The sequence below is a fragment of the Syngnathus acus genome, chromosome 17, assembly GCF_901709675.1.
Source record: "Syngnathus acus chromosome 17, fSynAcu1.2, whole genome shotgun sequence".
Taxonomy (NCBI): Eukaryota; Metazoa; Chordata; class Actinopteri; order Syngnathiformes; family Syngnathidae; genus Syngnathus; species Syngnathus acus.
This window is the reverse complement of record NC_051102.1, coordinates 6,740,938-6,753,518: the sequence shown is the minus strand read 5'-3', so window position 1 is coordinate 6,753,518 and position 12,581 is coordinate 6,740,938. Positions and strand designations below refer to the sequence as shown.

Here is a 12,581-nt window from a genome sequence, read left to right as displayed (position 1 = left end):
TTTCTTTTTTTTTTATGGGGGAGTGGCTCCTGTTCTCCAAAACTTAACATGACATCAGTGCAAGAAGGCAGGGCCAGGCCTCCTCTTTCCTGCGACGACTGAGGAAAGCAAAGCATCAGCCTCCCTCTTTCTGCACATGGACCACCCTCTAGTGTTCCCCTACCGGGCCGGGTGGACTGCGAGCGGGCCGTCATTCCCGATGAGAGCAAAGACTGAGGGAGCGTGAGGAGAGCGTGGAGGCGATGGCAACTCAACGCAGCTAAGACGCACGCTCGCATTCTTCGACCGCTGACAACCAAGACAGGTCAGAGGTCATTCTTCAAAGTTTGGTGAAAGCGATGAAAATATTTCATCTACGCATGAAGTAAGTCATTCAAAAGTCCGGAGCCTCTCGGGTCTTTATATTTATTTGGACATTCTTTCTGCATGCCTCCTCCTCCTCTTAAACAGTATGTACAAAGCTCATATGTCACCCCTCAGGGTGACTCTGATTAAATCCGTCTGTTGCGGAAAAAAACAAAAGTGTGGTCTAATTGACACAGCCAATAACCTCAAGACAGCCTGATGTGAAAAACAGAAATCTGCAGAAAGGAACAATAGGTGCCATATGTTTGCTGGTAGTGACTCAGGCTCCTCAACATCCGCCCGACGCCGCGCTCGATGGAGTCAGCCGGTGATCAGGAGATGCAAGCTCTGTCAACTTTGGCATGTTTATTTGCAAAGGCCAGCGAAAAGGAAAGCAGCTGGCTCCGGGACGGCCCGGCCTGTGCGCTGTAGGTGAGGGAGCTCGGAACGGTTGCAGAAAGACAGGGAAATGTACCCAAGTGACAGCGCCGAGGCCATTTTCCATCTTTGGCTCGGCAGGCAGATTATTGTTTAGCCCATGTGACAGCCTCAGGGAGTGCGGGCGACACTTTCCCTCTGTGACGATTGTGAGTGAAACCACACTCAAAAAGTTGACATGAAGGAGAGCGTATTTTTCCAATGACGTTGACAAAAGAGTATTATTCTGCCTGAGCAGCACTTTGAGCTTGGCTTTGGGATCTCTCCCATGAAGTGCGTGCGTGCGGTACAGACTCATCAGGAGCAACATGCATCAAGAGGTGACCGCAGGAATGCGTCCGTCCGTCTGTGTCTCGAGCTCATTTATTTCTCCCTTGTTGGCTTTTGTTGCAACTTCTTGCTGGCCTTGTTTGGATGAGCTCCACTGGGAAAGAAGTCGTGCAGCCTTTACGCGACTTCTGGGTTAAAAGAGGCCATGCTGGCTCCAAAAAATGAACCCAACCTCGGCTAGAAGTAAATGCACCGCTACCCAGCTAGGAAAATAACTTTTTTGTGATTTATCACGTTGGCCACGTCGAAAGCAGACGGCCTTCTGGCTGGATGCGGCTCAAAGCTGGCGGCCCATTAGGACTATTTTCAGAGCCAAGCCTGCTTATTAAAGGAGGGAAACATCTTCAAATGTCAGCCGCTTCTTCTCCATTTGATAGCCCGTCAAAAGCAATAAGAAGCAAAGTACACACGTACGCCGCGTGCTCCTGCCAAACCTTGACTCAATAACGCAGCGCTCATAAATCAGTCATTCCGGCACAGCCCGGCCCGCTGCTTCTGAAAACCATCCATTTCCTTTCTTTCTTTCCCAAATGCAGCCGAGATGGAAGACGTAAAGGTATTCCCTCCGTAAGAGATTGACTTTCATTTTCCGCTAGCGTGCAAATTGTGATCACGCAGGTGAGCCGAGCCGGATGGGCTGACGTCTTAAAAATAGATCCCGGCATTCGCGCACACCCGGACACCTGATACGGCGAGGGCTATAATTAAAGAGAAGCCGCAAGCAAATGCATAGAAAATATGATTCTTGAGCATTTTCAGGGGAATGTCCACCGCAATTTGATTCCTCAAACTGAAGTCGTTCCCATATTGAGCTGGAAATTGACTTTACAGTTGCTTCCTACATTTTATTTGCGTAAACAGGACGATCATGAGTGATTAACTGCAACATGTTGGCGAACGTAAAAGAAACGTATGATCCCCCCCAGACACACACTTTTATATTAAAGTGGAAAACAACTGGCTGTGTATTGCTAAGTCGCTAATGAGTAGCGTTTGGATAGTGCCCAGCTGGTTTCGGAAAATCTAAGGCCGTTTTTTTTTTTTTTCTTCTTTTAAAGAATCAGCCCGACTCACCAAATTGGAGCAAATAATTGGCTCGCTTTGTTGTCATATGTCAAACGTAAGGGTGGCATTTCCTCCCAATAAAAACTCTCAGCAAAATGTTCTGTATCTTTCTTCATCTTGACAGAAATCTTTGAGCCTGCCGAGAAGTCAAGAGCGAAAGAATGGGACCTGGAACGTGGAGCTTGTTGACTTTGTTTGGTCTGTCTCTGTGGAGCAACAGCCAAGCCCTGATCACCAACCCCATCCTCTCGCGGGCACCAAGAGCTGCAGGCTCCCACGGAGAAGACAGCAGGTGCTCCTACACCTTCCTGGTTCCCGAGGAGAAGATCACGGGCCCCATCTGCGCGGCCAGAGGTCCGGTCCCGGACAAAGACCGAGTGACTCGCCTGGACGTGGCCGCCGTGCGGGACCTTCTGTCGAAGCAAAGGCGGGAGATGGAGACTCTAAAACTGGTGGTGGATGTGGACGGCAACCTGGTGAATGAGATGAAGCTGCTGAGGAAAGAGAGCAGGAACATGAATTCCAGGGTGACCCAGCTCTATATGCAGCTGCTGCACGAAATCATCAGGAAGAGGGACAACTCACTGGAGCTGGCTCAGTTGGAGACGCGCATCCTGAACGCCACCGCCGAGTCGCTGCGGCTGTCCTCGCGTTACAAGGAGCTGGAGGCCAAATACGCCGCCCTCTCGGCCACCGTCAACAACCAGGCGGCCATGATCGGGGCTCTGGAAGAAAGTTGCATGAAGATGCAGGACCGCAGACAAGAGCCGCCGCCGCTCGGCCCGCCCATGGTGCATGTGGTGCCCGAGAACATTCCGGTTAACGTCCCGCGTTTCACTAATGAGATCCGAGGCGATAACAGCGGAAGCTTTGCCCGCGAAAGGGGATCTCGATCCGGGCCGTCACCCACCGGTGGCACCCTGGAAGTCCAGAAACACCGGCAAACAAACTTCAGCGCTGAAGGTGAGTTGGTACACGCCTGAAGGAGAATGATGGTCACGAGGCAGTGCGTCTCTCGAAAAAGATGGGGGGGGATACGATGGAGGACGGTGGAACCATTCGGTTCGATTCTGGGTTCGATTTATTCAACTTGCGGGAAAACAAGTTATTTTCCAAGCATGATTTCCATTTCTATGGATGTATTCATTCATTAGGAGAGCCTTCACCATATTGCAGATCAGCCGTAAAAAAAATTACACACACAGTCACTTTGAGTCGGTCTGCAGGTGGTCCCGCGGGCGGGCGACCTCGTTTCCAAAGGTTAAAGATCTGCAAATTCAGCTGCGGTCGTCCGACTCCTCGCTTGAGCGTAAATGCCCATGTGGAAACAAAAACGCTGGCTGGCTGGCTGGCTGGCTGTCATGCCTGAAGTGAGGCCGGGGACTTAAAGCAAAGCAAAGAAAATCTTACCGGCTCCATTTTGCTCATCAACAGAAATTCCTTGCACATTTAGCTCAGCCTCACCCAAGAATAATAAAGTGTGTAAGGTTTCTGTATGTGGAAACGAGACTGTTCCATTGCTTCGCAGACGCGGACCAATGCCAGACTGCCATGATAGGCTCAAACCACTAAGTGCCTTTGGGGTACCAAATCCAGTGCTTAATATTTCATAAACGCCGTCATGAGGAGAAGTGAGTTGGCTCCGTCTTTGCTATTGTATCATTCTTACCTGATGACTCGCGTGATTAGAATTGAAAATGGCAAGCTTGATGAAATTATTGAAAATTAAAAGAGTGACCTAATTAGCGCCTCTTTTCTCAAACTCTATCAGGCTGTTCGTTTTCTCGCTTTTGTTTTTCTTAAATGAAACGTCATTAAAAAAGAAAAGAAAAACCACTCTCCTCATCTCGTGTTGCAGCTGCAAATTTGGAATGAACATTTCCGGAAGTCGTCCGAGTGATCAAAAGTCATCTCTGAACGAGAGAAAATCCCAAACATAAACAATACAGTATCTTTTCATAGCTGCTGGAAACTAAGCAGATGAAAAAAAAAAAAAAACTCGGTCTACTTCACAGAAGTCTAAGATCACATGTCGTCTATGTTTCTCTAACAGATTAGTCTCGTGTTTCAGTCTGTTACACTGCCAGTGAGGAAATGGAAGACGGTTGCTTCTTCTGGAAGCTAGTAGATGGCCCGAGTGTAGCCAATTCAATGGAATTGATCTCACATATTTATCACGATAGACTGACTGTTCCCCGATCGATCAGCTGTGAATATCGTGACAGTTGATCCCGCGCTTAGCCGCGTGTCAGGCCAGGCCAGCTAGCTAGCTTCCTTCCTCGCCCACTTTGATGATATTATTGAGCATTTTGAGTTGTTCTTGCCCTCCAGGTCCGTTCAGAGACTGTCTGGAGGCTCAAGAGGCCGGCCACGTGTCCAGCGGCATGTATCTGATCAAACCTGACGAGGCAGAGAAGTCCCTGCAAGTCTGGTGTGAGCAGGACATGGACAACGGCGGCTGGACTGTGATTCTGAGCAGGAAAGACGGCTCTGTTAACTTCTTCAGGAACTGGGAAAATTACAAGGTGATTACACTGACGCTGTTTGGGGTTTCCTCAACTTCAGACTGCTTGAGCCAGAGATAACAGTGTTGCCTTTATGGGGCCCGCAGGAACCTCGTGGGCGGACCATTTCCTATAGGTCAGAGCGCTTGTGTTTTCATTGTAAAAATATATAACGCCACGTCAGCAGTGTTATTCATCCCAGGCTTTTGACTTTGAGATTTTTTTTCCATGATGAAACATTGGCTGGCTGGCTCGGTGGAAAGCTATGTTCCACCGCTCAGTCAAAACCGCTACTATCAAGCGGTCGGTGCCTTCCTGGACGGATGGCTGCTTGGCGTAGTGAGCACACATGGGTTTTTTCATCGTCAAAGATCTGTGAGGAAAAGGTGGAGTAGATCACCCCTGCAAGGAAGCCAGCGTTTCATTCCAATTGCTCTCTCTTTGACACCGATTTGCCTCTGTGCTCTCCCGCAAAGCCACAAGGGGAGGGAGGGGCTCACGTCTTTCATCAAACGCTGGCGTACTTAACTCACGCAGAGTCCCAAACCTCAAGCATCCTTTCTGAGTAAAGTGTTATGGAGGCACGTAGCCAGATTGTGATTGACGAGCTCCGTGGTGGTAGCATTCAGAGAACTGGTGGCTATTTTCCAACGGGAATTGATTTCATTCATCTTCTGCACGCACAAGTAGTAATAGAAAGGAGCCGGCGTTCCTGTGCCACAAACCTTTTTTGCGGGAGTCATTTTTGGTTGTAATCTTCCTGTCTGTCGCTCAGAGCGGGTTTGGCAACACAGACGGCGAGTACTGGCTGGGCCTGGAAGGCATTTACAAGCTGGGCCGTCAGGGCGACTACAAGCTGCAGGTGGAGTTGGAAGACTGGATGGACAAGAAAGTGTACGCTCAGTACAGCAGCTTCCACCTGGAGCCTGAGAGCGAGGGCTACCGTCTGAGGTTGGGCACTTACCGAGGCAACGCCGGCGACTCCCTCAGCAGCCACAACGGCAAACAGTTCACCACTCTGGATCGAGACAAGGACGCCTTCTCAGGTACGCTAGCTGTTGTTTGGCTAACAAAGGATCATTTCTAAAAGCCAACTTCCACTTTCAGGCAACTGTGCGCATTTCCACAAAGGCGGCTGGTGGTACAACGCCTGCGGCCAAGCCAATCTTAACGGCGTGTGGTACAGCGGAGGAGTCTACAGAAGCAAATTCCAGGACGGGATCTTCTGGGCTGACTACGGCGGAGGCTTCTACTCCATGAAGTCCGTGCGTCTGATGATTCGGCCCATAGATGCGTGATGAGGCACTGACTCCGCTCACTAAATTTCAAGCCCATTTGAAAGCGTGACGTCATAAGTCCAGGAGGGCTCAACCACAACATCGGTTGCGGGACGTCACCCTTCTTTTTTTTTTTTTTTTCATATCGGACTGCTTTGTTTATATGTCTATGCATATCACTATGTTTACTATCGTTACTTTAACCAATCGTGATCTCTCTCTATATATATGGAGGAACTGCTGGTGCAGTTGAAACAATGTTACGCAACTGTTTCATTCGACAACCTTTGCTCGCCCCGCTACATCCAAACAGCAGCTGCAAGGATTAAAATCTTGACACTGCTCTTCCTACCTCACCGCCAATATAAACATCTGAAGGCAACACACTTTGTTGCTATTTAACTTGTGCGATCGTTCCTGGGAACTGGAAAATCGAGTTTTTATTTTCACTCGCCCCATCTGAAATCAAGGCCTTCCCTTCATATGACTTTATATGATATGTTAGATCCTCTAATTTATATGTGAGTGAAAAGGGCCAAAGCATCACTTTGTGAGCCTTCTTACATGTATGGACATATCTTGCTGGTTTCACTCATTCAACCTTTGATTTTGGAGTAGCAACGAAGGAATTGTTTTGCAGAGTTTGAAGATTTATGGACACTTAATTAGACAAACAATAAGAAACACATTCCGCGAGGTCAGACATGATGGAGTGCGAAAAAAAGCCGTCCAGATTTCCACGTTGGAGAAATCGCTGGCTTCCCTTTTAAATACACAGACATTTACATTCTTTCCACACAAAAGTGCTCGAGCCGTTTGTTTTCGTCACGGGTCGCTGTGCACGCTGAGCCAAGTGGAGTTTGCGTCCTTCGAGCGTTTGAAGGACAAGCGGCCTTCGGTCCCTCGACTGAAAATAGGCTGCGTCCTCGCTCTCTTCGGCTGTTTCGCGCCCAAAATTTTACAGGGGTCCGGTCGAGTCGCTCCCTCCTGTTTAGTACCAATTGAATGATCTGACTTTGTGCCATTGACTAAGGTGCATGCACAGTTCAAGCCTTTTATTCATTCTTTGGTGAGACTGCACCCAAATTCCGAGCTTATCTTGCGGATGGTGCAGATAAATGGGCGCATTAAATCCAGTGGAAGAAACAGATCGTCTTCATGGAAAGAAAGTTGTCAGACTGGAACATTCTGTCCTTCATTCGATTGTAACGAGGAGTTGGGTTCAACGTTCATGGTTGTCTGATCCTTGTTGTTGCTGGAAGACACGGATATGAGTCACAACAACATTTCATTCAGAGTGTGAACACATTTTTGCGGATAAGTGGAAAAGAGCAATTCATCGGTTTGTGGAGGACGCATAACCACAATAATTTATGACCAAGTATTCGTCACACCATTGTTTGTGTGTGTTTTCCGATCACTGAGTGTTTTCACCATCTTGTGCATATTAGTGCCAAATCATCAGGGTTTTTTTTTGGGGGGGGGGTGGTGGTTAGGTGCATCATATGGATGGAGATGACAAAAGTGGCAAAAAAGAAAGATAAAATGTGTCTATCCGTATATGATTTGAGATAATAAAGAACATTGTGTAATTTCTTTGGATTTAGTTCCATGAAGCGAAAGGTCTTGTTTGTTTTGAGAAGCATTATGGCATCTAAAATCATGTGGAAGGAACTCTTTCCCTTTTCCAAATTTGGTATTAATTAACCCCCTTGTGGATATTAAAGGCCCTTCCAATGTAACAATTTTGTCCCAGTGACACTTGGCCCCTCAAATGCTTAGAATTTGTGTCATCAACAGACAGGATGTGAAGCTGTTTTCACTCAAAATAAGCACCGCGACTAATTTATGCCTGTAGTCAAGCAGTTAAAGCACCCAAGAATGTCCGTACTTTTGATTTAAAGCCGAACAGACGCTTGTTTAAAATGGATAATCATTTGAAAGGATCTGGGAAGGCTCAGTCTGCCACAGATTGATGCACTTTCCACTCTGAGTTTATTCAAGTGATTTTCCGTGTTGCTGTGAAACGCGGCGGCATGTGCTGAGCCTGTGAAAATTGGACTCATTTAACGTGGCTTTGTGGAATTGGAGGCAAATGTTAACCGAGCAACCAACGCAGACCAGATCAAACAAACAAAAGGAACACTGGAGACCTGAGAAGCGTGCCGCTTGAGTTTTAGCGGCCTGTTAGCAGGCGCATATTAAACACGTCCGCATTCCGTCGGTACACGACAGGACGTGCTGGTTTATTGTATTTCCTGACATGATCAAAGAGTAAACTCCCAGAACACGTATAAAGTCAGCATTGGTCCACAATAGCGTAAAATAATGTGGCTTATGGGTACTGGAAATTCCATTCCACAATTCATGTGAGGGCTTATTGAAGGCCTCACAAGCACCAAAGGACGCATCACGTTGGCTGTCAACTGTTTATTCATCAGAAACCCGCAAGCCACTTGGGTGAGAAGCAAAAATAACCAAATAGTGTTTTCGTTTGGATTCGGATTAGTTTTCTGCTGTAACATTTTGCTCGCCTGGTTACTGGTTTTAATTCAATTTGGGGTTGTAGTCAACATTTCCACCACAAGATGTCACACTGAACACAACATCCACTGGAAGCCGATGAAAGATTGGGTGCGTGTGTCCATTGATTAGGTATCTCTGTTATTAGCCACGTGCCCAATGTGAATAGAAGTGTGATACCTTGAGAGGGATGATATGTCATTGCAAACATACATGTCTGCAAAGTAATCCAATCCCACTTTGACGTTTGAGTGTTATTTGTTTTGCTGGGATTCAATTCTTAAAATAGGATAGTGCGTGTCATAAACATCTGTGTATTTTTTTTTAGTAGTATTTTTTTTAGCATTAGTATTTTATAGGCTTCTAATATTCCAGCAGATGACGCTGCTGAGTCAATCCAGAGTTGACTGAATTCAAGTCCACTTTGGCTCCAGCATGTCATCAGTGAGCTATAACAATATTTCCAAAGGATTGACACCTTTGGAAAAACAACGTTTATCGTCGATGAAGAGTGATGAATTCGCAAAAGACTCAATGGGCTCATGTGTGTATTTAATCTCAGTCACGAGGTGAGCCAATCTTCCAAAAAGAGGACAGGTGAAAGGAAATTACTCTGTCTGCTGTATATGTCAAACTGTCTGACTACATGTGATGCTGCATTATTGGTATTTACATATTCGTTTTAAAAGCGTTCTAACACCAGCTAGAAAAAATACAAGTGTAACATAGCAGCAGGAGATTGTGCAAATTATTTGCTACTAAATGTTGATTGACTTTGGGGCAAACGACAAAACACAAAGAAACTGCTGATCAACCTCAAACTACACCACATTAGTGTTAGAATTAGAGCTGTAGAATGATCCGAGTCGTGTTGTTCTAAAACTACTTTTATTTATGTTTGTACGGCGGCCTTGAGTGCCTTGAAAGGCGCCTTACAAATAAAATGTATTTTTATTATTATTATTATTGTCTAACAGGTGGCATGCACACAGTTTGGGGAGGGGCGAGCCAGTGCGCGTGCGCGAGTGCGCGTTCTACGTCAAAAGCGTAACATTCAGTACATAATGACATATGTGACAAGATCTACACAAAGAATAACAACAGCAGTTACACAGCCTCCACCGGAGGCGTAAATTCGAACCGAGTCCCCGGCGAACAGAACCAGATTTTTTTCTCCTCCGTCCTCTCTTTTTTCCCCCTCCATCATCGTTAAGGCTACGGACGAACGAACAAAAATGGGCAAGGATTATTATAAAACACTCGGCATCAGTAAAGGAGCCACGGAAGAGGACATCAAGAAAGCATATAAAAAGCAGGCGTTAAAATGGCACCCGGACAAGAACAAGTCCTCAGCAGCCGAGGAGAAATTCAAGGAGATCGCGGAGGCTTACGAGGTCCTCAGCGACCCCAAAAAACGGGACATCTACGACCAGCATGGCGAAGAAGGTAACGTCATTAAAAATGTCAATCGTGTTCAACAGCGTGACGTAGTGTGTCCTTTCGGGTTAAGTCAAAATATGTTTAGCTTTCACAGTTAATAACCATCGATCAGCTTTAACTGTGGAACAGAATTTTTATTCTCGTAATATACCTAATTATTTGATCTCGAACTTCAACATAAAGGCTATACAGTTGTCAAATATGTGAACATCTTAATTTTGATGTCAAATATCAGTTATTTGACAGATTGAGTCAGCCATCAGTTCTACAAAGGGGTGAGGCAAACTATCAATATCGTCATCTAGTATCGTTTTCTCTCGGTACAGTAGCAAAACGTTGTGACAAAATATTTATATTCATATTTTTTTCCTGCCACGGGACAGCTTTGATACACAAGTATCCATTATTGATCAGTTTTGACAAGGTGTGGAACAAAATATTGTGCATTCTGGAGTAACATATGGATAGGAGAAAAAATTGACACTGTGACAAACTGGATCGTATTGAACAATTCCGGATTGACAAAGAACGCAGATCCATTTCACTTGTGGCATTTTGAATGCCCGTTTTTGTGCTATTCAGATGTAACCAAATATCGTATCATTTTCTCAAATGATGCATAGTTGTGACAAAACTGGCCTACTGCGTCTTTTAAGAAGGAGAATAGCAACTATGTCTGATGTGAGTTCGTCTTTAAGGTCTCAAGGGAGGAAGCGGTCCCGCTGGCGACAGCCAAGGCAACACCTTTACATACACCTTCCATGGAGACCCCCATGCCACTTTTGCCACCTTTTTTGGCGGCTCCAACCCCTTTGAGATGTTCTTCGGGCGCAAAGCAGGAAACGGGCGTGACGACGAGGACATGGAGGTGGATGGAAACGACCCCTTCGGTTCCTTCAGCAGCTTCAACCTGAACGGATTTCCCCGGGACGTGCACTCCGGCCCAGGCGGGCAGCAGCAGCAGCAGCAGAAGCAGCGGCGCAAACAGGACCCGGCCATCGTCCACGAGCTCAGGGTCTCCCTGGAGGAGGTCTTCCACGGTTGCACCAAACGGATGAAGATTTCTCGCAAACGGCTGAATCCAGATGGCAGGACCATGCGCACGGAGGACAAGATCCTCACCATCGAGATCAAACGAGGCTGGAAGGAAGGGACCAAGATCACGTTCCCACGCGAAGGAGACGAGTCGCTCAACACCATCCCGGCGGACATTGTATTTGTCATCAAGGACAAGCCCCATCCGCACTTCAGGCGGGAGGGTTCCAACATCGTGTACCCAGTTCGAGTCAGCTTGCGACAGGTGAGACGTCAACTTCTTTCTCAATATTATTCCTACATTTGCTGTATTTTGTGTTTAAAAAAGGGCATTGGCAAATAGCTGTACTTGTGGATATTTGTCACTTGACATAAACGAGGAGCAACAGCTAATAATAGCCGCATGTGCGGGAAAATATCACGATGGGAATCAGAGTGGGATTAAATGGTGTTTAAATATTTGTTCCGACTACTTTGGATGAATCATAGTTGGGGAGAGAGGGAGAGATTCATATCAGAACAGCTAGTAGGAGGAATGGTAAAAATACATGGCGGGATCGTGCATGCTCACACGTGGGTGGGTGCACGTGTGATATGTCAATGCTGATATTATGTACAGTACGCGTAGCATTACTATGCTCATTCAGAAGGACTGGACTAAAAGATCATCCGGACCACTTGGAGGAGAAGTCGGTTTTGATGGGGCCATTGTGAATGGAGCTTGTGTCTTCCATCATCTCCGGCTACGTGTCAACTGACTGTTTTTCATCTTCTCTGCAGTCGTTGTGCGGATGCTCGGTGACCGTGTCCACCATCGACGGCAACACGTGCAACATGAAGATCACCGACGTGGTGAAGCCAGGTATGAGGAAAACGGTGGCGGGCCAGGGTCTGCCCCTCCCCAAAAATCCGGAGCAAAGAGGAGACCTGGTGGTGGAGTTTGATGTGAACTTTCCAGAAACGTTGCCCGGCAACACTAAAGATGTCCTGAAGCGCCACCTACCCACTTAGGATAATTTACGGATCACACATGCCTGGAGAAATGTGCAATCTCTATTTTTGACTTTATTTTTTAAATAAATACCACGCATGCTGCCAAGTGGATGGAAGACTGGACCTTTTATGTACATGGGCCTCTTTCCCCGCTATTACACGCTTTAGCCATAAATGTCCCGTGCTATGTGCCAGATGACAATCTCAGCATTTCATTGTGTCAAACTTTTAGCCATCATTGTGACTGTGTTTTAAAATAAATATTTCACTATTAACTGAAGCATTTAGCTAATAGTTACCCACACTGTACATACTTTTCTGTATTTGAGTGGCCTTAACTGACGTTCTCGACCCAATTAACACTGTATTATTAACATACCATATCAGGATTGCCCAAACAGAGGTACTGGGCCCCAAACTGGTTGACTTGAATTTACTTAGGGGGTCTGTCTGCAGACTGCAAGATGGGGACGTGGTGCAGATCCTGTTGAGGAATAAAGTGGAGCTAAATTGGAGTTCTCAGCTGCTGCTTTTCAGCTGCCAACACTGGACATTACATGACATTTGCGCCCACCAGGGGACGCTACATCACTCACCATGACGTAAATTTGGGGAGAGGGCCCCTCTGAGG

At 46.6% G+C, this 12,581-nt stretch overlaps 2 protein-coding genes across 3 annotated transcripts; both read left to right on the top strand.

The window, feature by feature from the left end:
- The first annotated feature begins 32 nt into the window (after positions 1-32).
- On the top strand, positions 33-7,575 carry LOC119137200 (angiopoietin-related protein 1-like). Of its 2 annotated transcripts, none has more exons than XM_037276321.1 (5): positions 33-304; positions 2,303-3,141; positions 4,510-4,703; positions 5,458-5,728; positions 5,790-7,575. In XM_037276321.1, exons 2-5 carry the CDS (start codon positions 2,340-2,342, stop codon positions 5,978-5,980), a joined length of 1,458 nt encoding a protein of 485 aa, XP_037132216.1. In that variant the 5' UTR covers positions 33-304; positions 2,303-2,339; the 3' UTR covers positions 5,981-7,575. The 2 variants fall into 2 exon arrangements, with proteins under 2 accessions (XP_037132216.1, XP_037132217.1); XM_037276322.1 differs by having other exon boundaries at positions 107-364; positions 5,790-7,189.
- Positions 7,576-9,500: 1,925 nt separating this feature from the next.
- On the top strand, positions 9,501-12,259 carry dnajb4 (DnaJ heat shock protein family (Hsp40) member B4). The gene is made up of 3 exons (XM_037276325.1): positions 9,501-9,928; positions 10,621-11,222; positions 11,738-12,259. The coding sequence occupies exons 1-3, from the start codon at positions 9,718-9,720 to the stop codon at positions 11,966-11,968; spliced, it is 1,044 nt and encodes a 347-aa protein (XP_037132220.1). The 5' UTR covers positions 9,501-9,717; the 3' UTR covers positions 11,969-12,259.
- Positions 12,260-12,581: the final 322 nt, after the last annotated feature.

Coding starts and splice junctions, on each gene's coding strand:
- LOC119137200 (XM_037276321.1), top strand. CDS start 2,340: ATGGGACCTGGAACGTGGAGCTTGTTGACTTTGTTTGGTCTGTCTCTG. Junction 3,142..4,509: donor AACAAACTTCAGCGCTGAAG/GTGAGTTGGTAC, acceptor CTTGCCCTCCAG/GTCCGTTCAGAGACTGTCTG. Junction 4,704..5,457: donor GGAACTGGGAAAATTACAAG/GTGATTACACTG, acceptor TCTGTCGCTCAG/AGCGGGTTTGGCAACACAGA.
- dnajb4 (XM_037276325.1), top strand. CDS start 9,718: ATGGGCAAGGATTATTATAAAACACTCGGCATCAGTAAAGGAGCCACG. Junction 9,929..10,620: donor CGACCAGCATGGCGAAGAAG/GTAACGTCATTA, acceptor TTCGTCTTTAAG/GTCTCAAGGGAGGAAGCGGT. Junction 11,223..11,737: donor TTCGAGTCAGCTTGCGACAG/GTGAGACGTCAA, acceptor TCTTCTCTGCAG/TCGTTGTGCGGATGCTCGGT.